The sequence below is a fragment of the Rutilus rutilus genome (genome assembly GCF_951802725.1).
Source record: "Rutilus rutilus genome assembly, chromosome: 19".
Lineage (NCBI taxonomy): Eukaryota > Metazoa > Chordata > Actinopteri > Cypriniformes > Leuciscidae > Rutilus > Rutilus rutilus.
Genome location: NC_140232.1, coordinates 30,371,755 through 30,399,491, shown reverse-complemented (window position 1 = coordinate 30,399,491; position 27,737 = coordinate 30,371,755). Strand labels below are relative to the sequence as shown.

At 38.7% G+C, this 27,737-nt stretch overlaps 1 protein-coding gene across 3 annotated transcripts; it reads left to right on the top strand.

Annotated features, from left to right (window-relative positions):
- The first annotated feature begins 173 nt into the window (after window positions 1-173).
- On the top strand, window positions 174-27,669 carry otud5a (OTU deubiquitinase 5a). Of its 3 annotated transcripts, none has more exons than XM_084389937.1 (9): window positions 174-1,038; window positions 3,690-3,783; window positions 20,656-20,720; window positions 20,802-20,958; window positions 21,422-21,570; window positions 24,313-24,498; window positions 25,106-25,313; window positions 26,287-26,403; window positions 27,094-27,669. In XM_084389937.1, exons 1-9 carry the CDS (start codon window positions 463-465, stop codon window positions 27,213-27,215), a joined length of 1,674 nt encoding a protein of 557 aa, XP_084246063.1. In that variant the 5' UTR covers window positions 174-462; the 3' UTR covers window positions 27,216-27,669. The 3 variants fall into 3 exon arrangements, with proteins under 3 accessions (XP_084246063.1, XP_084246065.1, XP_084246064.1); XM_084389938.1 differs by having other exon boundaries at window positions 250-1,038; window positions 3,693-3,783; XM_084389939.1 differs by lacking the exon at window positions 26,287-26,403 and having other exon boundaries at window positions 228-1,038.
- Window positions 27,670-27,737: the final 68 nt, after the last annotated feature.

Here is a 27,737-nt window from a genome sequence, read left to right as displayed (position 1 = left end):
GTTTGAAGATGAAGGGTATTAGGCAATTTATGCTTGTTTGGCTGCCCATGAGTCCACATAGTATTAACTCCACTGTTACTAGTTTATTTAGATTTAATAAAACCATAAACATTCATAATAAACAGAATGTATGTATGTATGTATGTATGAATGAATGAATGAACAATTGAACTGACAGCTTCTGAAGCAGAGCACAGGAGAGGCGGAACGAGCGGCGAGACGGAAATGACGTGCCGGTGTCGTCAGCTGTATGTTGATGTTGTGTGGCAACAGTAGGACCGAGGGACGGAAGACAGTTTGTTTTTGTTCTGTTATCCGCTGTTTTTACCCTCAAAACCACCTCCTATTGAATTAAATTCGCTCCAGGGTGAAAGGAGCAAACATTACGAACTAAAAGACGCTCACGTTTAAATGTTAAAACGCGGTTGGAGTCGTTAAAACGGACACCCTCCCTGAACGGTCATGACGATCCTGCCGAAGAAGAAGCCGAACTCATCGGTCGGTGTGTCTGATCACCCCGACGACCCCGACCGCAGGACCGGCTCCGACCCGCATCAGCACCAGCACTCCCACGGGGTCCGATCGGGTGCGAGGCCTCGCGCTTCCCCGCCACCTTGGTCTTATCAAGCCGCTCCGCCGGCGTCCAGAGAGGACAGGCGAACTGAATCCAGCTCCCGGCCGCAGCAGGCCTCTCCTCCGCCGGTGGGCGCCGGGTCTCCGGTTGGCCCGGGGGATGCGGCAGGGATGGCGTGTGTGTCCGGGGGTCGGGCTGAGCTGTCAGGTGGGGTGGGTTGTGGAGGTGGGATGGGAGGGTGCTGCTCGGGGCCTGGGCTCAGTAAGAGGAGGAGACAGGCGACCTGCTCCGGTGGGGTGGCCGGTGGAGGGACCGTACCCGGGGCGACAGGGGGAGGAGGCGGTGGTGGAGGAGGAGGAGGGGGTCCCAGTCCCGAGCAGGAAGAAGGAGCCGGGTATAACAGTGAGGATGAGTATGAGAATGCTTCCAGACTACAGTCAGAGGATCCAGCGACTGTTGAACAGGTATGTGGATGGGTGATGTCACCTAATGCTGAGAACCATTGACATGCTGTTTTATTTAGATGTGTGACACGTGCTCTGACACTGTGTAGACACTGGTACATGTATATGTGTGTATATATATAGTTAGATAGTTAGACAAACTGTCAAATAGAAACTGACAGCAAGGCAGATATACTGTAAATAGATAGATATAGATAGACAGAACAACAGACAAAAGTATAGATAACGTTAGATAGATAGATAGATAGATAGATAGATACAATTATGGACTGACATATAATCAGATAGACAAATTTAACTAATTTAAAGATAGGCAGACAGACAAACAAATTAAAGCAGATATTGATTTTATAAGTGAAGACTGAAGATCAGTAAAAAGATGTTTTCCATTAGACTGCACTCAACATGCATGGTATTAGTGATGCAGTGGTTTGTCTTGGCAGGAAACAAGTGTTTTTAAAATGATCGAATTTGACTGAGTAAATGTAGTCCACATAAAGGTCCAGAGTAGACTGAGGCACAGCTGTGCTGAGCTCCATCTCCTCTGCTCTTTAGAAGAGGGAGTCTCTTTAAAGTCAACATGAAAGTAAAGTTGAGCCTATTTCATTTCTGCCTTATTTTTACTCAATGCATGATATCGTGAAATTAAATTCCCACAAATTCCCAGTGGATAAAACCCAAGGCCTGTCCTACATTTTCTTATTCACATCCTGTTTTTCTCAGAAATATGTGTTCATTACGAAAGTAAAATGGGTTGCAAAGGTTGACTTTAACCTTAATGGGTTAAACCCTATATATTTTCTTTTACAGTCTATGGTTAAACCTTAGGATAAAAAAAATCATAAATTCTGCTATAAATTCATTAACACTTTTGCTGTAAAATGATATACATTGTGAAACATGATTTATGCATTTTAACTGTTGTTTCCAAGACAATCACATGCCATTCTTGCAATTTCAACACGTGATGCACTTTTCAGCATTCCTTTGATAAATAGAAAGATCAAAAGAACTGCATTTATTTGAAATATGAATATTTTGTAACATTATAAATGTCTTTACTGTCACGTTTTAATGAATTCAATGCATCCTTGCTGAGAAAAGTATTAATTTCTTTAAAAAGAAAATGTAGTTTTGTTATACAATACACATTATAAACAGTCATACCTCAAATTATGATTTAGTGTATTTATTGTGTGTTTTAAATTTTAAGCCACTAAAAAGTTGCTAAACACAGACCTTATTTTATTCATAAATCTAAAACCGCTGTTCCAAAAACCCATTAGAAATTCTCAGAGGTGGACAAAGTACACAACTTCCTTACTTGAGTGATAGTACTATACTAATGTACTGGTCAAGTATTACTCCATTACAAGTAAAAGTTGTAAAGACCGATTTTTTTTTTACTTAAGTAAAAGTACAGAAGTTCTTGTTTTTAAAAGTACTCAAAAGTAAATGTCAATGCGTTGTTTTATTTTTGTTGTATTGTTACAGTACCTTATGCCTCTGAAGCAACCTAGTGAATACACCGACCAGTTTATAGTATCTGTGGAATTAAGAGCTTTTAGAATGTTACAAAACCTATAGAAATTAAACAACTGAATTGATAATAATAGACAGCCATAATAATCATCTTCATTTTTTTCTTATTTAACACTCCTACCACCCCCACAAAAGAAGTACGCATCTATGTGTATCCATTTATGCACATTTGAATCAAGTGGTCAGTAAATACAGACTGATCAGAAAAAGAAAAAACTCCCAGCTACACAACTATAGCTGTATAACCGCCCAACAGAAGTACTTATTTGCCATGAACAAAACTTTCAAACCATTAGTTCTGACAACGATACTGTTGCTCACAGATCACGAGTAAAGAGAAATCGTACTAGTCGTCGAACTTCACGACACGTGACCCTGCAAGAGTGATTACTGATCACCTGCAAAAATCCAATCACGTATTAGAGACGAGAAAAAATTATGCTTTGACTAACAAAACTACTTTCTACTCAAGGACCTTGACAGTAGTGAAGTTTAAGTAACAAGTTTCCAGAAAAAAAAAAAAGACTCAAGTAAAGTACAGATACTCAAAAAGTGTACTTAAGTACAGTACTCAAGTAAACTGTCCACCTCTGGAAACTGTCCAATTCTTGAGAGAACCGATGGGTCAAATGCTAATTCTCTTCTGGGTTTCAGGACTGCAGTCTGACTCTGAACTGGGCTGCATTTTCCTAAAGCATCATAAGCCTAAGTAGATCAGACCATTGATGGGATCATTTATACAATCTACTATGCTTTTGAGAAACGCAGCCCTGATTGACCTGTGACGCATATCTGAACCTCACTTTACCCAGACGCTAATATTAAACATCATACCTAAATTCTTTGCTTATGGTGTTAAATGAGTATTGCAATCATTAACCCCATTAAATATGAACATATTTGTCTAAGGCTGAGAAAATTGTAATGGGATGAATATGCATAAAATGTGATGATCTTAGAACTTCTTTGTGATGCTCTGTTGACAGTCTGAGAATGCATCAAATAAATGGCACTAACAATGACTTTAGCATCAGAAGTCCGTCTGTTTATCAAGCACGTAATAATGATCCCCCCACTGTGTCTGTCCTGAAGTTTTGCCTCTGTTACAGCAGGAACACTGGTTTGAAAAAGCGCTCCAGGAAAAGAAAGGATTTGTCATCAAAAAAATGAAGGAAGATGGTGCCTGCCTCTTCAGAGCTGTTGGTGGGTACATTATTAACCACTTGATGTTCACTCAAAGTCAAAAGATTCAGCATCTAGTTATCTAGTTCATCTATTGGCAATAATGTAGAACCTGGGTGATTGTCCTTGTCAATTTGGCAGAATGCCATCTTACATTTTTATTTGTTGTATGGTAGGATTTGTTCACTGTTCACACACTACTCTTACTATTTCTGTGATATTCATACTCTACACAGAGTATGTATATTTTCTATATGTATAGAAAAACGCAGATGACCTGCTACGTTTGGTAACGTGCTGCATCAAAGCAAATTACTATATCTCACGTTGCAATGAACCGGAAGTTGCAAACGACTTTTCTCCAATGTTAAGTGTCTGGATTTTGATTTCATGTCGACTTTTAACCTTCCATTTCCATTGCAACAAATTAAACAGAAATATTATCATCTGATTTTTTTTTAATACACCAGAGTTTAAAAAGTTTGGGGTTGGCAAAAATCTGTAATATCGAGACATATCATGACAGTTTTGAAATAACTGTTTTCTATAGTTAAATATTTGTTTGCATCTGTGATCATCAGCATCATCACTCCAGCCTTCAGTGTCCCATGATGATCCTTCAGGAAATGGTGCTCAAGAAAGTTTTCTGATCATTATCAATGCTAAAAACAGTTGTGCGGCTTAATGTTCTTGTGGAAACACTCTTGTGATGCAGGATTCTTATATAGAAATAGAAAGTTCAAAAGAACTGCATTTATTTGCAGTTATTTTATTGTAACATTATAAATGTCTTTACTGTCACTTTTAATTAATTTAACGCATCCTTAAAAAAAAAAGAACAAAAAAGCCTTACTGACCCCAAACTTTTAAATGGTTGTGTGTATATAGGATTTTTAATTTATATATACAATATTATGTTGCACGTTAAGACATTTGTACACAAAATTGAATGCAAGATTTAAAATAACTCTTTGTATTCCCGACACATTACCTAGATGCCATTTGCTGGAGAAAAATGTAGCAAACTGCTGCTTGAAATGGTTGTTATTACATAATGTGTTATGTTAACTAATAGTAATAGTTTACTTGATGCATTAGGCTAAAATGAACCATCTTTTTCTTAATACGTGGTCATGATCTTATTCTGCTTGATTCCACTGTAAATTTGCATTTTCCCCATGTTTCTTTTTTCCCCTTGATGGAAAACATTAAGGAAAACATTTTAGAAAATGAAAATGGGTTGATTTTATGTTGACTTTAAGCAGTGTGCTAGAAGCATAAAATTAATTGGTTTGTTAACAAAACAGCAATGCTTAATAGGAAACCTTAGACCTATCTACATAACAGTACTGTACCAGAACATCCCTCTGGATGGCGCTACTCATCTACATAAGTGAAGAGTGCAGTCAAGCACTCGAGTCAAAACATAACCTGTTATCTGAAGTTTCACATACTGTGAAAGTTGCATTACACTTCAGTTTCAGCTTGACACCAAGTTCTGACTTTTTCTGTTTGGTGCATTTCTTGCATCGTGAATACGAATGCACGGGTCTTTACAAGCCATTTTAATCATTCAGGGTGTGACGTTGCACCCCAGCCACTCTGAGGGTTCACCTTTGACCCGTTCCCATAATTTGACATGACTGTCCACTTTATATGTCAAAGTGGTTTTATTTTTGACGCATAAATTCAACATGACTGACACCAAGTATCTTTTTAGCATTTTTTTGTTGTTGTCCAGCATACAATGTATTTCTTTGTCGTTCACTTTCTGTAACTGTGTATTTGTTTAATCTAGTGGACACCATAATATACATTAAACAATAATATTTGTTTACTGGGATTTTTTCTCTCAGCATTCAGCAACTCTCTCTGCAACCACCATTGTGTGGCATCTCACCCTGTTTCCTCTTTCATTCTCTCTTTCATTCTCTCTTTCGTGTCTCTGTTTCCTTCTCTTGCTCTGTCTCTTTCTCTCTCCTTCATGCACAAAGCTTGCACACGTTTATTTCGTGAATCTTTTCCCTGTTCTCGTCATCCCACCTCTTTCCTTGTGCGAGTTTTATGCTAGACGGGCATGTGATGTGCTGACCTACATGAAGCATTCCCATCAGGGACACTGTGCCACAGTTCTTGCACCGCAGGTGTGAAACTATCCATCTCCAAACAATCACTCGAGTCAAACAATCCACGTTATATAACCGGCCCGATGGTAATAAGGCTCTCACAGCCAGTGGGATCATGATAACCCAGGACAGGATAGTTTCTTACAGGACGCTGTTGGTGTGAAGTAATAGATATGGATGTGTATTAGATTATAATTATTATTGTGGTGTACTAAAATGACCCTGTGGCTTATGAATCTACTTATGAATCTGAATCTACTCAAGACATTCGTTTCTTGCTCCCGAAATGTAGTTTTAAATGACCATTAAATGCAGCTTATTATTTTTTTTTTTTGGGTGAACTGTTCCTTTAAGACTACACTAATGTTGCATCCCATTTATGGATAACCAAAGCAGCATCAGATCCTCTTGTTATAATGGAGGCGTAGGTGAGACTTGGTCTATTTTAGTTCTGCTTTTTTGCAGAATAATGTTTATTGCACAGAATTAGGAGTATTCTTAACTCTCCTGTGTAACTCTTTTATTTAAAATAGAAGAAAAAAAATCGATCTTCCTATTTTCTATGATTTGCATACTTATAACCGCATACTTGACTTCAATAATGTATGCTGGCCGTGTTGTTTATGAATTTGAGATCGTTCTCATCACATAATAATTAGTCCGTGGCTGTCAACAAGGCAGCGGCAAACCAGATCTCCGCTATCAGATTTTGCCCTTATTTTCCTGTTCATCCTCATTGTTTTGTTGTTGTTTTGGTTCTCATATTATGAAAAGGTATAGGTCAGGGGAGCAGTGCTTATTTCCCATGATTATCTATTACAATCCTGCATGACTAAACAACTTTAGATTACCGTTCAATGTAAAATGGTTTTAAAAGAAGTCTCACAAAGGCTGCATTTATTTGATCAAAGATTCAGTTAAAAACAGAAATATTGTGAAATATTATTACAATTTGAAATAAATGGGTTTCTATTTGAATAGATTTTCATTTGTAATCTATTCCTGTGATGCTAAGCTGACTTTTCAGCATCATTACCTCCTGTTGAAAACAGTCGTGCTGCGTCATATTTTTCAGGAAACTGATGCATTTTCCTCAGGATTATTTGATGATTGGAAAGTTGAAAAGAACAGCATTTATTTGAAATTGAAATATTTTGAAATATTAGTTTATTTTACAGTAAAATTGAAATGTTTTATAAAATCCTTACGGTCATTTTTGATTAATTTATTGCATCCTTGCTGAGTAAATGTATTCATTTCCTTTTCTGTTCTTTTTTTTTTAATCTTACTGACCTCAAACTTTTGAACGGTAGATTTTTTTTTTTTTTTTTCACTAATGAAAAATGTGACTTTTGAAGAATGACACGATTTCTACATGTCACCTTGAATGACTCTGAATTTCAAATTCATTTTCCCATGTTTAGCACAACCAATCCTGACATCCGTAGGTCATATTCTGCAATAAAGAGGCTTGTGGCGATAGCGTGCAAATGCTTATGCAATGTTTTGCAAATTGGTTTGCAAATGATTTTCCAAGGTATTTTATCTCACAGATGCTTATATCCTGAGAAGTCCATTCCATGGTAATTTGTGGTAATGTTATAGACCATCAGTAGGACATTTAAACACACCTTCCAACTATTTTCCACCCGTCTTATATTTTATGCTCTGGACATTCTGTCTAAAACCTTTTTGAGCTGGAAACTGTATTGAAAGGATGTCCACATCTGTGGAGTGCTTTTTTTTCACTATCCAGCCAAAAGGCGTTTTACATATACATTTAAACAGATGCATTTATCCAAAGCGACTAAAGGTAGAGGAACAAAAGCAAAAGAATTTGTATTTGTCTGGAAATAATGAGTGTCCGCTGGTTTTTTGACAGAGTTTCTGATCAGACCCGTCACATTTCACAGCATCATGGGTGGGCGGACGGGGGGAGCTTGTTTAACTTTTACAGAAAATGAGCCCCAGGTCCGGACATATGGTCACACACACACACACACCTGTGTCTTCTGTTCGATAGTGAGAATTCTGCCACTGTGGTTTCTGTTTTGGTATTACAAAGAAAAAGTTTCAAAAGGTTTTGTGGTTTCACATATCTGCCATTTGGTTTGGTTGAAATGAGATGGATCCAGCAATCTACAACGTTCAACAACTGTTGTAATACCCAGCTTTAGTGTGGTTTTATAGGGCCACGTCCTAAGTATGAAAACAGTTTTGTTGTGAATAAGTCTGAATCACCACATCCTGACGAAAACATTGCAGCATGTAATCTGTTCTGTGCTGTAGTAGTTGTTGTGCAGGGGTTTTTGTGTAGTGAATGCGCTTCTCCTTTATGATGCGTGGGAAACAGTGTCATGTGTTAGATCCCTGCCCTAGCTCCCAGCATTCTCTCTCATTTCCAGTGCTGCTCTGCTGGTTATCCAGAGCACCGCCCCTCTTTCCAGAGCTCGACCTGGACTCTGGTGAACAGGGAAGCAGTTGACACCATTACCAGCACACACACACACACCGGCTGTGTACACTTATGAGCGGGGTGACCTGACCCAGCCAGCTAAACAAACATTAATTAGGCTCTTCAAAACGGCTTAACCAATGTATTTTCCAAACTTTGGCCGTAAATAGCTCAGCCATCCGCTGTGAACGCTTGTCCACAGTTCAGCAGGTTAAAAGGTGCAGATTCTTGCACTGTAATGGGAGCGCATTTAAATGTTTTATTTTTTCCAGTCTCCATTGAAGATTAAGGTTACATGGTAGATCGTAATCCTACACTGGAGGAAGTTGAATGTTTGTTCGAGTAACAGTGCACTTGTTTGCTTTTGGCTTGGATTTGCACATTTCTTCTGAAATGCGACAGTGCCAGCTGTGCATTTTATCAAAGACTCCCTCTTTCCGGGCAAACCTCGATACAGGGGGATAAAAGTGCCTGACTCAGTGACCAGCTATGTGGGCTGAGCTCTCTACTTGGTCCATAACAGTCTGGCTGTGACATTTATTTTGTGACGTATTTGAATAAAATATTCAAAAAGCATTGAGTTTTTCTCGGCTCTAAAATCTGATTGGACGATCCACGTTCAAAGGCATTGTAAAACAGCTGATATGTGCGCGCCTGTAGCCTCAGATCATTTGAATTTTACTTATCTGCCTACAGTTATTCTAATCTCTAAACTCTTTTACCTCGCAGAATAATTGTTTATACTGGAGAAAATCATGTTTCGATGTTGGGAATGGTTAATGGTGGTTGCGAAGCAGCGTTGTTATTGTTAACTAAAACTATTACAAATGGATTTCATAATTGAAATAAAGCTAAAATAAAATATATAGCCTAAATATTAGATGAAAAACTTCAATTCAAACTGATATCAGAAATGCTGACTGAAATAATACAATAACTAAAATTTAAAGTGGAAAATAAATGTTTATATATTTTTTTACATAAAAATAAATGCTCATTTAAAATATGAATAAATACAATAATAGTATTTAAATAATACTAAAATAACACTGCTGCTACGGTGTTAAAGGTGGTTGCGCCTTCAGTTTAAGGGTGTTTAAATCGTTAATCTTAAGTAATGGCAATAGTATTAGTTATGCTTGCCTTTGCAAACACCACTAATAAATGTTATTGTTTATTGAACTTCTGTGTAACTTATTATGTTGTGAATTTGATGCTTTTTAAAAGTTTAACCATGGTTTAAGTCACTGTAATGCAAAGCCTAGGCCTACGCCTTTTTTGTTTTGTTTTGTTTTTTTTACTTTTTCCAAGAACTATTGTAGAGGGTATTGCATCAAAACCCTGTTATTTGTGTAATCTAGGCTTCCTTTGTTCACTGCATTTCCTCAGAATTTAGTTTAAATATATGTACTTCCTTTTGTCAAGTCAGTTGTTGTTTCCACTTTCTCCTCATGCAAGCTGCTATTTCAGGAACAAGCGTTATTGTCTCTGATCGATCTGAGGGAGGCGCCAGTGTAGACGGAGGGCTAAGAACGGCCTCACCTGGGCCAATACTAACCCTAACCTCACATGGGCGAAGCTTTATATGAAAATCGCTGGGATATGCAAAGTGCATTCCAATCTAAGCCCTGTTTATTTTCCCCCGCACGCACTGTGGGATCACTTCCAGATACCTGCTTCGGTAGTAAACAATACAGCCTGTGCCCTGCCGGGAACCTCTGTCGGACAGCTCGGCTGCATTCCACTCGTTTTGTTGTTCGTCATCTTGTTGTGATTGTAGAGCAGATGCCATAAATGCCATAACATGATTTGACAGAGTGGGAAATGCCAGCCCGCTCTCAAAGCGAAGGTGGGGCCGAAATTCCTCTCCTCCAGATTCATTGGTGCTTTCTCCCCACCTTGCCCTTAGGTAATTAAAAGGACAGTTCACCCCCCCCCCCCCCCCCCCCCCCCAAAAAAAATTCTGTCATCATTTACTTCGCTCTCTGTGCCGTACACAGAAAAAACAATAACATTGGACTGACTTTCATTGTATGGATAAGATACACTTAAGTTGTGTCCCTAATGACATACTATACACTATGCACTGAGCTCTTTACTGTAGTGTATGAATTTTATAAGGTTATTTTGTCACCGAACATCGGAGTCGGATATAGCCCCTCCCCCTCCACTACGAATACAATGCTGCCACAGTTGAGTGCATGAAGTGTCCAACATTCCACACTGTTTTTTCTTTTCTTTTCATTAAGGGTGTGTTCACACTTGGCATGTTTGGTTTGATTAAAATGAACTCTGGTGCGATTGCTCTGTTAGTGCGGTTCATTTGAATAAGTGTGAACGCTGCTATCCGAATCCTGGTGCGCACCAAACAAGCGGGCCGAGAACGCTGAAAAGATGGGTCTCGGTCCGCTTCCAAACAAACACTGGTGCGGTTCGAATGACATATGAATGCATCACGGACCAAAGACGTAAACGAACCAAAAACGAGACATGATGTGTCACAAGTTGCGACCCTAAGATATGCTCAAGCATATCTGTTTTTTCTCGTCATAGTCGCGAAGTTGCCTATCATAGGTCTGTACAGGCATCAGATCGGCGGTTTGTGTGTGTGACGGAGGGATTCCTGCTGCTGTTTTGACTCCTTTTTACACATTTTATAAGCTCTTCACAAGTTCTCAGCTGGTCAAAATACCATCATATGTAGGCTACACACATACAATGTATGCATTTAGCCTAGCACACCGCATTGTTTTGGATGTTCTGTAAGTTCCGTCACCAAATATACATAATAAAAGCCAACCAATCAGGTTGTGAACATATCCCTTTAGGTTCGGTATCTTTAGGTTCGGTGTTAAAATGCCAATGTGAACACTAAGCGGACCAGGACTAGCCTTTTTTTTTTTTACAAACCAAGCCTAGCGAACCGACCCTAAGTATGAACTGCATAGTGCATAAGACCCTAAGTGCGTCATTTGGGTGTTTGAAGTGCATTTTTTCTTTTTGGAGTTTTCAGTGCGAACACTACTCACACTATTTATACTACAAAATGGCATAGATTAGCGTATAAGTACGTGAATTGGGATGCACCCATAGTCATAGAAGATTGGAACATGACATTGAGTAAATGATGACAGAATTCTCCTTTGAACTCTACTACTATCCCTTTGAACTCTCGTATTGATTGAACATAAGAAATTTCCCCTAAAACATGAAGTAATGAATTTTAAGGTTACATACATCTTCAAATCAGTCACATACAGGTCAGCACACTGGATTATTGCGGATGTGAAATGTAAAAAGCATAGGTCAGCTTTCAACGATCTTTTTTTTTTTTTTTTTTTATTGGTCCAGCATAGTATTTCACCCCTGGACGTCATGTACTGTAGCTTTGTGGCAAACATGGAGCAAAGTTTGATGCCATGTTGGAATCAAGGGTTGCTAGTAGATTCCTTGTCATTACATTGATCAACACCTTCTAGGACAGGAAAGAACAGGTTTCAACACACGGTGCACAGCTCACGTAACGCCTTTTAATAGTGCTTGGTTTCTATGAGACGGGAAATGGTAAAGAACTTGAGGATGTTGACTAGTTTGATCCAGCGTAAACCAGTGAGTTTTGAGTTTTCTGACATGATTGCAATTTGCTTTAGAGCAGATGTCAAGGAGCATAATTCAATAGCGAATGCTGTTTATAAAGTCTGTTTAACCAAAAACCATTTTGAAACTCAGTTGTAAAATGGTTTCAATCACTTGACTCGCAGACATTGATTGTGATAAGACCGTCTGCACCCTTTAACTTAGTTTCCTCGGGTCTTAGCTGCCTCGTGAACTTTTGCACATCTGGAAAGCAGACGCTCAGCAAGTCTCCCCAACTTTCACCTAGACACCACCAAGAGTGTAAGAGCTGCATCTTCTCTTGCCAGGATATAGAAAACAGTGTCATCACCGACACTTGGCATCGCCTCTTACAAAACCAAGCTGTTGACGAAATCGTTTAAGACACATCATTGAAGTCTGGAGTTTACGCTAGACTGTCAGTGGTCCTCTGTGACCTGCATTGGATATGCCAGTAGACAGCATGCCTGGTTGCAATACAGTCTCGTGAGCGTGAATGAGTGTATTTGACCGTCGGTGTGTTTCTGGGGCAATAGTAAGCTCTGTGTTACTCAACACTCTCATGATCAACGGCTGACTGTTCTGGCATTAATAAAAGGCAGTTCAGTCCGTACATAAGCCATTCTTCGATATCTAACTGTACTTCCTCAGCACAGGGTGTACTTTGAAAAGACGTTTGTGATCTGATCCCCAAATGTGCTTAAGAATCAATATGTATTGATCTATACGATCACAATCTCAAATTCATAGTCTATTGAAGCGCTGCAGATAAGTGAGCTGAACACACGGTAGTCAATAAGGCCATTGAGTGGAGTTACCTTTTGGCCTGCTGTAACTGCTGGCTGTTTTTAGAGTACCGCATCGATTTGTTCGTTTGAAGAGCATGTTTACTGATCAGCTGTCGAGGTGGACGTGGCCTGTTAGATGTTATTGTGACCACTGGAGTCAAGGAGCACACAAGTGCAGGACAGAGCGGTGATCTCAGCTCTTTCTGGATGGACTATGCAACTCATGTTCCACACTGTCATATTTGGACATGGGGATCAAGGTTTTATGAAGTAATTACTGTAGAAATATCTATTATGTCATATCTGTTTGCATCCATAAGCAAGTGTAAAATAGCCTATAGTTACAGAAATAGTTCACCCCAAAATGACTATTCTGTCATTATTTATATGCCTTCATGTTGTTAAATCTGTATGTCCTTTTTTTCCTTCTGTAAAACATAAAAGGTCATGCTTTTCGATACGCATTACTCTTTTCGTAATGATACCTGTGGCTTTAAAATGGCAAAAAAAAAAAAACGTACCATAAAGAATCATAAAAGTCCTTTATTTGACACGTGCATTATATTCCAGTTCTTCTAAAGTCATGTGTTAGCTTTGTGTGAGGAACAGGCTTAAATTTGGACTCAAAAACAATTAACACAGACATTACACAGGTGCAGATTTTCAATTAATGACCATTTAAATTATCAATCTGTTTCTCACACAAAGCTATCATATGACTTCAGTACTTGAAATGCAGCGCAAATATATATATATATAGTTTTTTGAGGTGCCTATTTTATTTTTTATTTTGGAGTTGACACCCTCAGTTGGAATTGGAATTGAAAAGCGTGGCCACGAAAGAAAGTCATACCAGTTTAGAATGACATGAGATTAATATTAATGACAGAAAGTTCATTTTGTTGTGTTTTGTCCCTATTCATGCCTTTTTGTTGCCTTTTATAAAAGCATTGCTCTGTGTACCTGTCAACCCCCCTTAACTATGGTCAAATTATTGCAATGCACATATTCTCTCATAGTTTATTGCTTCAGTAACATACAACCCCAATTACAGAAAAGTTGGGTCATTTTGTAAAACGCAATCAAATCAAGAATCTGTGATTTGTTAATGCTTTTGAACCTTTATTTAACTGACAAAAGTATAAAGAAAACAAATTCAGTGTTTTCACTGGCCAAATTAATTATATTTTGTAAATATTAACTAATTTGGATTTTGTTGGCTGCAACACACTCAGAAATTGGGACAGAGACAAAATAAAGGTCAAGTCATCTTCATTTATATAGCGCTTTTAACAATGTAGATTGTTTCAAAGCGGCTTTACAGTAACAAACGGATAATTTAAGGTAACAGAGGTTGTTTTGGCTTTATAGCAGTTCTTGAATAAAGATATTTTCCAGCTAAGGTTAGTTTTGATTGGTTCACTTCCGTCGCAAGGATCATTAGTTATTAAATTAGAGGCCGCTGAGACGACGTTCTCTCTACACAGACTTTAAACGCGAACCTGTGAGAAACGCTGATGACGCTCACGTGTGCATCAAGAATTAATTCTATAGTTATGCGCATTTGAATATATGTGCGCAGGTTTGTAATTCCCTACAAACCAAGCCTTAAACTACTTGTCTGGCCTTAACATTTTGATACAGAATTTTGTCCCTTCGGGGTAGATACACGAAACCGAAATTTTCCCGACAGCGCTTTATCTGTAGAGTGGTAAAGGGATCCTCCATAGGGAGAGACTAGTTGGCACTTCAGCACTGCGTTGTCATCGGGTCCAGGCGAAGGTCCTTTGTCAGATCTGGATACGGCCTGGATCCGGCAGGCTGCGGGAAAACCTCGGGATAAACAAAGACACTAAAATTAGCGTAGATGCCATTCTTCTTATGATGTAACGAGTACATCAGGATTTATGGGAAGTGTTCCCAGTTCCGGCTGATCTAATCTATGCAGCCTAACATTGGATTATAGAAGTCTATAATGTATTATGTGAATGCTAGGTCAAAGAGATGTGTCTTTAATCTGGCTTTGAACTGACAGAGTGTGTCTGCTTCCCGGACAATGGTAGGAAGACTGTTCCAAAGTATTGGTGCTAAATAGCCAGCAGTCTATTTTGATATTCTAGGTATTATTAACTGGCCGGAATTTTGAGATCGCAGTAGATGTGAAGGACTATAATGCGTTAAGAGCTCGCTCAAGTACTGTGGAGCTAAACCATTTAGTGCTTTGTAAGTAATCAGCAATATTTAAAAATGTATGCAATGTTTAATAGGCAGCCAATGCAGTGTTGACAGGACAGGGCTAATATGGTCATACTTCCTGGTTCTGGTAAGAACTCGAGCTGCTGCGTTTTGAACTAGCTGTAGTTTGTTTATTAAGCGTGCAGGGCAACCACCCAGTAGAGCATTACAATAAGCTGGCCTTGAGGTCATGAACGCATGAACTAATTGTTCCGCATTTGTCAATGAGAGCATATGACGTAATTTAGATATATTTTTAAGATGGAAAAATGCGGTTTTACAGATACGTGACTTTCAAATGAAAGATTGGTATCAAAGAGCAAAGTATCAAAGGTGAAAAGTTTACAGAATATCTAAGTTAAACTTTTGACAAAGTCCACAATTAGAAGGTGAATTGGTAATAGGTGAGGGTATCTACTTAGGTTAGGGTATAAAAGGAGCATCCACCAAAAACTCACCCCTTTGTGCCAAATTTCATGAAAGAATTGTCAAACAATTCAAAAATCGCATTTCTCAATGAAAGATTGCAAAGTATTTAGGTCTCTCACCATCTACCATACATAATATTGTGAAAAGATTCAGTGAATTCAGAGAAATCTCAGTCTGTGTAGGGCAAAGCAGGAGACCTCTGTTGAATGTAATTAAAAGGAAAGATGCTTTACTTTACTGGACCAACTTTTCTGGAATTAGGGTTGCACATTTGCACAGTATGCATGCAGGGGTTTAAAAAAAACCTTTACTTAAAGCCTTTATGTATAAGGTATTCGAAATGCACGTTCTAGCGCATATATTAATAAATAATTGTAACCAAAATATAAATGCATTATAATACTTGAAATTGAAATTGGTGGTTTGTCTTGTGTTTAAATGCATTATACTTTCTAAAGGTGTAACAATGAATAGATAAGTATTATAATGTATTACAACTGTGGTTACAATTACTCATGATATCATAAATTGTATTATATGGTGCATAATTAATGCATAAAAATACTTTTATAATGCATTGTATAAAAGTAAATTGTTACCGATTTGTTTTATTTAATCTTTTTTCTTAAAAAAAATAATTAATTTGCTTTCATGACAGAAGCACTTGAGCCGCCATGAACAAAACCTGATGATCACGTTCTCCAGCATGATTTGAGATGCTCCAAAGAGCATCTGGAGCTTCAGTGGAAGACAATCTGACCTTCCACATGACCAGTCACATATTTGCTTACGCTAAGACCTAGAAAAATGTGCAGAATTTCTCATAATTTGTCTCATAATGTCTCATAATTTGAAGCCCACTGTATATGCATCAGGTTTGGTTTAGGTTGTAGCTCTTGTTCATACTATGCAGTTTTTTTATTCTGTTATTTGCTTTTTCTCTTTGTAGCATCCATGTTGTTTAAACATGACACACTTCCTGCTGCTGAAGTACGTGAATGAAGCTCCAAAACTAACGTAGGGTGTGTAAGGTTCCCGGGAATCTTTGACAAATTCAGCTCATTGTGATGTCACTGTGGCCCTGCTCTTTGAGGATAAACCTTATCGATGACCCCCAGACCTCAAGGGCAGGTCTGAGCTCTCTCTCCTCTTCTCTGAGTTCAAGCTGGGCCTGCCCCTTTCTTAGAATCGAGACGCTATCTGCGGCCTACATTAGTGGAAGTGAGCTTGTGGTTTTGTTTTTGCTTGGTGGACCTCTGCTCTTCTCTTTTCTAGTGAACTCTATCAGCGGCATCAGTCTTTCGTGGTAAACCTACCCAGTGTATTTCTCTTTTCTGCTTTTTATATTCACTGTCGATCACTTCTCATCAAAGTGTCCGATGGCGGCAGAAAGGTCAACCACCAGCTTTTAGTGTTGGGAAACGTCCTATTGCAGGGTGATCGTTGCGGTGGGCTAGTCGCGTTTTCACTGCAGTTGAGACACAGTTATGTGAATGTAAACAGAAATGTCTGCCTGTTTTCTATGTTTGGTTGCGCGATCAGAAGAAACCTTATATAATATAATACTGAGATCACGAATTTCGTCTTCTGTACAGCATTATTATTATTTTTATTTAATTTTTTATTATTCTGTTAGAAAGACAACATAGATATTGTTTTTTTTCAACCTAAATTCTGATAAATCAAGCAAATGATAAGTTATTTGAGGTGCAGCTTGCATAAAATGGTTGGAAAATATCATGTGGACTTATCACGTATTATATCTTGGGATCAGAATATCATATCACTTATATTATACTTTTATTGAGCAAATACATTGACAGTAAAGACATATATATAATGTTTCACAAGATTTCTATTTCTAATAAATGCTGTTCTTTTGAACTTTCTATTCATCAAGAGTCCTAAAAAAGTTTGCAGAAGTATTCAATATTAAACAGCAAAACTGTTTCCAACATTGATAATAATAAGAAATGTTTCTTGAGCAGCAAATCAGCATTTAAGAATGATTTCTGAAGGATCATGTGACACTGAAGACTGGAGTAATGATGCTGAAAATTCAGCTTTGCCGTCACAGGAATAAATTATATTTTAAAACATTGTAATTGTATTTCCCAATATGACTATTTTTACTGTACAGTATTTTCAATCGAATAAAGCCTTTGAGAGCAGAAGAGATTTCTATCAAAAACCAAAAAATATTTTGAAAGGTAGTGTAAAGGTGTAAAGAACTTTTGGGCCAATCTCATTTCTCTGTCTTACCCCTTCCCCTTCCGCTACCCCTTTGTCTGCGTCTTCCCCTTGCCCCTCGATACCGAGTGAAGGGGGCTAGGGGGAAGAACGTTTCTCTAAGAAATGAGACACCACTCGATTACCGTTTGTGTCATCTTCCCTTTCCGCTAGCTGGCTGCTACGTCAACAGAGGCGATACGCGTTGACATAAACAAACGAAGATGCCGTCGTCTCGGGTTGTGATATCGATTGCCTGGTCTCTCTTTATCATTGCACGCTTGTGTGCCATCAGTCAAAGACATCGTTTCATTGTATTTAACGGCGGCGCCGGCGACACCATAGCTAAGCAAAACATTAGCGAACGGCAAATAGCTGCTAGCTAGCGGTTAACTAGCGATTCAAAACAAAAACATTACAATTAAAACCGCTTGAACATTTTATTAAAAGTATCATAAAACACGAGTGTCATTAAACTGCTGAAAATACTTACATTTGTGCGACTCACTTCTGGGAAATTCCTACCCCTCTTTCAAGTGTGGTCCTCCGCAAACTTCGTTTCAAGGGCTATGTAGCTCTACGCCTTGGCCCTAGCCCTTAATCAAAATGAGAATTGGGACACCACTTTCCCTCACATGAACGCGCAAAACCGAGGGTAAGGGGTAAGACAGAGAAATGAGACGCAGCCTTAGTATTGCCACCCAGAACACTCTTGGAAACACCCTAGAAACCACTCCGAACACTTTGATAAGTACTAAAAATTTCTTAGTATGAAAAACCCAATGATGCTTAGGTGTTTTAGGTTGTTTCTAGGGAATTGCTAGGTGGTTCATTATTGGACCAGGTCAAAAGAGCCTATGAAAAGTAAGTTGGGCTTGGGCGACAAAAGTATAAACATGCCTCTCAACATGCCACATGACTTTTATCATTGTCCATAGCATAATTCAGGATCTATTACATAATACAGTTTGTCATCATTTACTCACCGTCATGTCATTCCAAACCTGTAGAAGATATTTTAAGTGTCTCAAAATAAAAGTTTTTTTTTGTCTACAAAATAAAAGTCAGTGTGATCCAGTGTTGTTTGGACACCAACGTTCTTCAGAATTTCATTTGTGTTCCACAGAAAAAAAGGTCATACAGGTTTTTTTTTTTCCGTAAACTATCCCTTTAAAGTTGGGAGTTTTGGAAATCCAATAACCAAGTATAAATGCTGAAAATGCAATTTAGGTCAACATACTTAAGGAACTGTTTTTCTTGAGTACTGCTCACTGTTTGTTCATGCAAAAGTTCCAGGCCCCACATGGCAGCACCACTATAGTGAAGCTGTTTGTTATTCAAATTTTGGGGTGAAATCAGGAAAAAAAGCGAAGGCAGGTGTTGATCATCACACATGAGTCAGAATAATACAAAGGAGCCAAGGGGAATCCCTGATTCTCCCCCGCAGCACCCACTGACGACAAGTCTGGTTATCCACTGCACTGTGCTGTAATGAATGGAAAGGGTAAGACATATGGAAATACCAACAACAGACCAAATGGGGAACCAAAAACAGACCGAATCTCCAGCTGCTGTTCTCATGTGTGTGAGCTGAAATCTTCTAAGACAGCTTCAAATGTTAAGGTCCTGGTTTTAACAAATGAACTTGTGCCTTAAAGGCTCACTTCACCTATTTAGAAAAGTAAAAGCATTCATTGATCTAAATGGAGATTTTTACATGACAAAAGTTGGCTTCAGAACTAAACTGTAGTGTTGCACCAACCACATTCACCTTTAAATTAGCACACGTCCAGCTTTAAGCATTCATAAATGGAGGTTCCACTTTTCCCCAAACAAACCTTGGGAGTGACATCTATATCTAGCTCATCAAAAGCAACATGGACCTGCCAGAAACTGCAACTATTGTTCATTTCGGGAACAGAACGACCGGTTCTTTCAGATCAAATTAATATCCTAAGAAGCACAGAGCGTTCACTCATTGTTGGATGTTGCAGTAATGAACTGGTCTTTAATCAAACTTTATGAGAGCTTTTGCTGTGGGATATTCATTTCTGCACCAAGGACTTCCTCTTCCTTAAACACCCTATTCCATTTGATCAGATAATGTGTATGGTTTACTGGGCCTCTTCTGAGAACTAAAAAAGTGCAAGTGTCTTAAAATAAAGCACCTGTATTGGTATATTGGTCTGAACTGTCATTTGAAGCTTGTTTTTTTTTTAAGTAAAGCGAATGCAACTTCCTTAGTCTGTTCAGAAGTGTCACAACAGAAGTAGGCCGAAGCTGCGAAAGAGGAAATTGACTAAGAGATTCTCAGAATCTTTGCGGCAAGTGGTCACGTGACTAGCCGGAATGAGCTTTGAGGCTGAAGCTCATTTGCATATCGCTGCTTTTGCAAGGAAAAGGTGTCGACCTCAGAGTGGAGTTCATACGCCCGTTTGTTTACATCTGTTCCTTATTTGGGCCCCTATTCTTGCTTTGAGTCACTCACTGGCACTTAAATGAGTATGATAAAGCCCGCCAAAAGTGGCACTTGCAGAACGAGCCATGCAGCTTTTGCATGCGTGCATTACAGAATTTGCCTACAATCAAACCCCTCAAGGTTCCTCTGTAGTTGCTTGCTCCCTATCATTTTGTTAGGTGTTAAAAGAAAAACGATTCAGAAATTTCAAACAACCATAACTAACATGAACAGTATTTTGTTTTGCAACTCACCCTGTCCTCCTGTCTTGTATTTGTTATTTTTATGAGTTTAATCTAAAATTAAAGACAAAAATGAAATGCATCGAAAACATTGTCTGGCATGCAAAAAATGTGTGCTAAAATGAGGTGTACTGTGTATTGCTGCATAACATAATTCAGTTATAACTTTTTATTTTGCAGAGACACTACAATAAATGTAAGAAAATGTAAGAAAATGCAATAAAATATGAAATGCTCTTAACTGCTGTAAAATTATTGCATGCAGAGACCCTATTGGTAATTTGCACATAACCGTGGTATCATCCTCTTTATACAGCTGATCAGGTTTACGGAGACCAGGATATGCACGAAGTCGTCCGCAAACATTGCATGGATTACTTGGTATGTGATGTTCTTTCTTTGGGATCATCAGAGTGTACAAAACCTGATTATGTTATAATTTCTGTATGATTTTACTTGCAGATGAAAAATGCGGATTACTTTTCAAACTATGTGACAGAGGACTTCACTACATACATCAACAGAAAGAGGAAGAACAACTGTCACGGGAACCATATTGAGATGCAGGCTATGGCGGAGATGTACAATCGGCCAGTGGAAGTTTATCAATACGGCACAGGTAAGCGCAGTGTCTAATTTGCATTATAGTGTCCATAAAATTTAATTATGCACATTTAACTACACTGTAAAAAATATGATCAATAAGTTATGATAACATGTTTTTACATTGCTTTAACTCATCCCAAGTTTTGAAAAAAAAAAACCTTATAGATTCAACTCATTTTTTAAAAACAGTTTAATGTAATTTAAGTTGAAATGACTTAAACATCCAAGTTGATTGTACTTAAAAATTTAAGGTAGCAACTTTTTTTTTTTTTTACAGTGTCCACTATGCAAGTACACTTAGTGAATAGCGATGATGAATATGAAAATTATTTTGTGGATGTATTGTAAGGAATTACATGCACATGCAATATGTTAACCAGACACTGTAGTGGCGCATTTTGCTCGTATAGTGATGCAGTTGACCTGTATATATTGTTCTCGATGTTTCTAAATGTTATTTTGATGGCCTCTTTTAGAACCAATCAACACGTTCCATGGCATCCATCAAAATAATGACGAGCCAATCAGAGTTAGTTACCATCGGAACATTCACTACAACTCAGTTGTGAATCCCAATAAAGCCACGATTGGAGTTGGGCTTGGACTTCCTGCCTTCAAACCAGGGGTGGGTACCTGCAGCTGCCACTAAAGTCAACATGAAATGCCATTCGCAACCTCTTTACTTCCATAATATGTTATGTTAATGAGTGCAGCAGGATATTCAATGAGAAATAATGTTGAGTGGGTCAAGCTTACATATTGGGGTTGGACAATGAAACTGAAACACCTAAAACACTTGGTTTTAAACCACTATCATTTATTAGTCTGGTGTAGGGCCTCCTTTTGCAGTGAAGTTACTTCTTACTGTGAAGTTCTTCACAGTGGCCAGAGGGATTTTGAGCCATTTCTCTTCCAGAACAGTGGCCAGGTACCTATGTGATGCTGGTGGAGGAAAACGTTTTCTGACTCCCCTCCAAAACACCCCAAAGTGGCTCAATAATATTCAGATCTGGTGACTGTGCAGGCCACGGGAGATGTTCAACTTCACTTTCATGTTCATAATACCATTCTGTCACCAGTCCTGCTGTGTGTATTGGTGCATTCGGCACCAGCTTCAAGGTACAATGTTTGAACCATTGGGTGCACATGGTCCTCCAGAATGGTTCGGTAGTCTTTGGCAGTGACGCCCATCAAGCACAGTCGGGAATGCCATGATATCGCAGCCCAAACCATCACCGATCCACCCCTGTGCTTCACTCTGGGCAGCAACAGTCCAGATGTTACGCCTCTTTGGGGTTTCTCCACACCGCAACTGTGAAAAGACAGTGAAAGTGGACTCATCAGAGAACAATACATGTTTCACATTGTCCACAACCCATGATTTCCTCTTCTGGCACCACTGAAATTGACGTTTGGCATTGGCATTTGGCATAAATATTGACTGTGGAACTCTAATGTTATTTTATTTGGACCAGACTACTATTTTTTTAAATGTCCAACTCATTTGAACTATATTACATAAGAGATTCACAATACTTTTTGTAACATAAAGTAATCTGTTAGCGTTAGTCTCATTTAAGTGAGAATAGCTGGTGATTGTGTATTTTCAGTGTGAGATATGCTAACTGCTGTGGTTGACCCCTCTGAGTTTGACACTTTGGTGTGACTATTGTCTATGTGTATTCCTTCACGTACACCTCCATCTGCCTGCGCAAGAACAGCCATTTTTCACATACTTATACCGTAATAATAAATTTCACGTAATATATTTTTTAATTAAACAGCCTGCAGAGGTGGACTTGTATGTTCTACTCAGGAGTGTGTAACAAAGTCTTTGTGGGTTTTGGGAAGAGTTGTCAGAGTGTTCCCTCCTGTTCACTCGTGCAGTTCCGTCAGCTGATCCACAGTCTGAATTTGGAGACAGTCGTCATCAAAGCCAAAAAAAGACAACAAAGTGTGACCTGCAGTGTCCCATTTTCCCTGACTGCTCTGGGTGGAGAGGGAAACATTCCACACGTCGGTGGTTTTCGGGGGAGACCCATTAACAGCACACTGTTTTGTTTACGTGCCACATGCCTTGTGATAATTTAAGCCGAGCAGAACAAAGACAGATCATACCTTCCTATCAAAAGTAGAGCTGGTGTGTGTGTACATGTTTTTCTATCCCGGTGGGGACTTAAACCTGAATGCACTCGTGTCACTGTGGGGACCATCCATCCATCCATCTATCTATCTATCTATCTATCTATCTATCTATCTATCTATCTATCTATCTATCTATCTATCTATCTATCTATCTATCTATCTATCTGTCTATCTGTCTGTCTGTCTGTCTGTCTGTCTGTCTGTCCTTCCAATTTTTAACTCTTTTGACTTGCCTTTGTATGAAAAGAGATAGACCGCAGAGTGATATAAGAGACAAAAATATTTGACTACTCAGTGCCGTGACTGACCAATCAGAATCAAGTATTCTGGAGAGTTGTATAATGAAGTTCTTTAGGCTAAGTGCAGGTGGTTTACAGTTGTCATCAGTTAAAGCTCATCTAATCAGAACGCAGTCAAAACCTTCGGTTTAATGAGATGCGTTCTGTATGTCTGAGGTGGGATGGGATGAGATGAGATGTCTGTCATCCACGCTTAGAAAGTGTCTTAAAAAAAGATTTATTGCTCGGTTTGCATTTAGCTTAACAATGTTTTTCCTCTTCCCACAAATCGAGTCCTCTTCAGGGTGCTCCAACAGAAACATTCTGACATGTGTCACCTGGGGGCAACGCTGTGGTCTTTAGCCCATCTGTCTGTCAAATCGTAATAATCATAGTAAGCTTGCACACCATTTTTGTCGAACTGGCTTGACAGAAGTTCAGCACTCGCCATTTGGTTTTTAATGGTGAAATAGTTCTTTTTAAAGAGCCTGTCAAGATGGAGTGGTCTGTTACATTTATTTGCTCACCATGTTTTTTGCGTTCTTTCCAGAGTGAACGTGTGCTGTGTATGGATGCTCTCATATCTATCCATCCATCCATCCAATTTCTAAACCATTTTTGACTTATGACTTTTAATGAAAAGATATGGACTGTGGAGTGATATAATAGACAGACTGTGACTGACCAATTTGTAAAGGTATACTGTTTCTGGTTGCTGTCAAATGCAGCTAATCCAGTCAGAATGAAAAATCCATTTTTATGAGATGAGGATCATCATCAGTGTCTGTCTCTTAAAAAAAGATGTATTGTCTAATTTGCATTTTAGCTTGTTTTTCCTCCTCCCACAAATCAGCTCCTGTTCAGGAGACATTTTCACCTGTCACCCGAGGGGCAACGCTGAGGCCTTTAACCGCTTCTCTGTGTCTCTCTCTGTTTCTATGCAGTTTGCAGACCAGTCACTCATGAAGAATGCAATTAAAACATCAGAGGAATCTTGGATTGAGCAACAGATGCTGGAGGACAAGAAGAGGGCCACGGATTGGGAAGCCACCAATGAGGCTATAGAAGAGCAAGTGGCCAGAGAATCGTACTTACAGTGGCTTCGAGACCAGGAGAAACAGGCGCGACAGGTGTGGGACCTGCCCGTTTTAATACTAATCCTACTAACTCATGTCTCATTCAATCAGAACCTTTAGTTACATTCCTAATAGAGTGACTGTCGGTAGGAATCAGGTATTTGACGTGTGATAATTACAAAAACCTTTGGCGTCATAAACTAATCTCTGTTTTTTACGCTGATTGCACTGGAATTACACACACGTAAGCTGTGATGACTGCTTCATAGGCGAAGGTACACAAAGCCTTGGACTATCGGTTTCGCAAAGACGTGCAATCTATGTGGTTTGCGTTTTCACACTTAAACCAGCTGTGAACAAGACCCTTCTTCACAGAAACAATAGGCTTTCTTCTAAATCAGCTTTTGAACTGAGTGACACCGGTCAATCAGAGAGAAATGGTTGAAGATGTGCTTCTGAATTGAATATTGTCATATCATCAAAGCAAACAAAGATAAAATATTTTACGCAAACCTCACATAATCCTACTTTCCATAAATGTACTTAGTAAGAACGTTTACTGTTTTGAATGGCAAGCTATAAAGTCTTCACAATCACATACCAATTAGCCTGTTGACTTATGATTTGTGAATAAACGTGTTTACTTTTGTAACTCCCTCAGCCTCGCAAGGCCAGCGCTACGTGCAGCTCCGCCACGGCTGCGGCCTCCAGTGGTTTGGAAGAATGGAATGCCCGATCTCCACGGCAACGCAGCTCCGCCCCCTCTCCGGAGATTCCTGATCCTTCGCATTCGGACACATCCGCTAAGCCACCCTCCCCGGCCGGAGCGGCCCTCGCGCTATCCAAACCCCCGTCACCCTGTGCACCAGGTCTGTTATCAGTGTTTTGCAATAAGGACGGTGTCATTAAAACTAACAGTATGATGCATTTCCTTCAGCAAGCCAATTTATGGGGTAAATGGCACATGAGGTTCACGGATGATTAAACTGATTATAAGGGTGAATCTCCGGAAACCTTTCTAGAACATGTCTGGGTCGTATTTCACCCCAAAATCTAAAGGAATTCAATAAGAAATTGTATTTTGCTCAAAGAAAGCCTGTTTGTAAAATTGTAAAATAGTTTTTTGAAAGAAGTCTCTTAATGCTCACCAAGACTGCATTTATTTGATAAAAAATGCAGTAATATATTGTGAAATATTATTACATTTTAAAATAACTGTTTTCTATTTTTTTTATATTTCAAAATGTAATTTATTCCTGTGATGAAAAGCTGAATTTTCAGCATCATTACTCCAGTCTTCAGTGTCACATGATCCTTCAGAGATCATTCTAATATGCCGATTTGCTGCTCAACAATCTTTGATGCATAGGACGTTCAAAAGAATAGCATTTATTTAGTAAGATTATAAATGTCTTTCTTGTCACTTTTGATCAATTTATTGCATCCTTGTTTAATAAAAGTATTAATTTTTTTATTTTTTTTTAAACTTACTGACCCCAAATTGTTGCATATAAACAAAGAAATATTCAATATTTATGTAAAAAAAAAAAACAGTTATCAAAAAACATTATCGCAATTATTGTGTTACTGTATAACAATAATGCAAATATAATGAGAATTATCATTAAGAATAATGGTAACTAAAGCATCCAGATGCATTACAGTAATTAAAATGTGCGGCTAAATTTTAAATATTTGTTTTTGTAGGTTAAAATGTTACATGTCTTTTTGTGAAATTCACTCAAAACCACTTTGCAGGGGAAAGCCACATAGATAGAAACTAAATCTCTATACTTTAGTCTTTCAAAATAAAGATTTCCTGCGTTCCGTCTCGCCGTTCAGGTCCCAGTAACCAGGCTTGCGTTGGACCAGACAGACCCAGCTCGTCTTCTCTGGTGTCTCTGTATCCAGCACTGGGCTATCGGGCCATTATGCAAGAGATGTCCCCTACTGCTTTTGGTGAGGAAGTGGAATCATGCTTGCCAATTCGTCTAGCTGTCCCGCCTGATTCAGTATGAAAGAATCCTGGGCTCAGGAATGCCATGTTAATCACCGCGCTCGCTCGCCTTCCTCATGCGTCTCACACAGCTTGAATCTGTGATGTGATCCATGTGATTCAGCCTCGAAATGCACCCAGGACTCATGCAGAAAGCAGCGTGTACGGTTATTATGTGCCGTTAAATGCACTTGATTGTAGTGGAGTATCGGCACACCCCAGCTACTGTTGACAGCGGCTTTGTTTCGGCTAAGAACTTAAGAAGGTGCAAATAGGGAGTGAATGTTTTTCACAAATTGAACTCTTGTAATGGATCAGTCTAAAAAGTCTGGCCACACCTACTCGTTCTGTTTTGCACATTTGAGAATATTAGTTAAAGCATTAAAACAATAAAAGGCATTTTTTTAGGAAGTTCCAATGTATGTTGGACACTTGTTGCCTGCTTTTCTTTCACTATAACGTCAAATTTATCTATCAAAAAATTTAATCATGTAGACTCAATGTGTATTTATGTTCAAAGCTAATTTCAAGCATTGGCTTTTGATAAGAAATTCAGTCATGTGTGTTAAATGTTTGGACTTGTAGTGTATATAATATGTTTTTATCTATGTGACCAAACCGTGATTTGTTTTGTTGCTCTTGTTTTGCAATAGGACTAACAGACTGGGAAGACGATGAGATATTGGCGTCCGTCTTGGCCGTGTCACAACAGGAATACCTCGATAGCATGAAGAAAAACGCCATGCATAGAGAACCTTCTCCAGATAGCAGTTGATAAAGGAGGGTGAAGGCACAATCTGCAACCGAAGCAGGAGGCAGATACATGGGGATCAAACCAATCACATTCTCTCCATCATCATGCAGTTCACACTGTCCTTCCTTTCCTTCACCCATCCATTCATCCATCCATCAGTCCATCACTGGCCTCAGCCATCCAGCAGTAATGGCCCATTGTTGTGATACTCTCCTAACCACACTCCTTTTCTTTCTTACGCCATTCACGCCATCATCATCATCATCATCGGACTTCTTTAGGTGCATGTGAAAATAAACATGACTGATATCATTATTGAATACATGGGGAAATAAAAAGTTATTGAAAAAAAAAGTCATACTTTATCCTCTTAATAATTGATTAATATAATCTTGTTTTATTTTCTTGTTTGGGATGAAAATGCTCTTTTTTTTTTTTTTCTTGGAATAAAAAAAGAACTTTCTGAAGAAATGTACTTCTTTGTTGGCGTCCTTTTTGTGACATATCACTAACAACATTTGGACACACTTGACTGAATTTGTT

What these genes read in the sequence shown, in the direction of transcription:
- otud5a (XM_084389937.1), top strand. Translation starts at nt 463, where the DNA reads ATGACGATCCTGCCGAAGAAGAAGCCGAACTCATCGGTCGGTGTGTCT. An exon ending in AGTTTATCAATACGGCACAG is followed by an intron (nt 20,959 to 21,421) that starts GTAAGCGCAGTG and finishes GGCCTCTTTTAG; the next exon opens with AACCAATCAACACGTTCCAT. An exon ending in AGGAGAAACAGGCGCGACAG is followed by an intron (nt 24,499 to 25,105) that starts GTGTGGGACCTG and finishes TAACTCCCTCAG; the next exon opens with CCTCGCAAGGCCAGCGCTAC.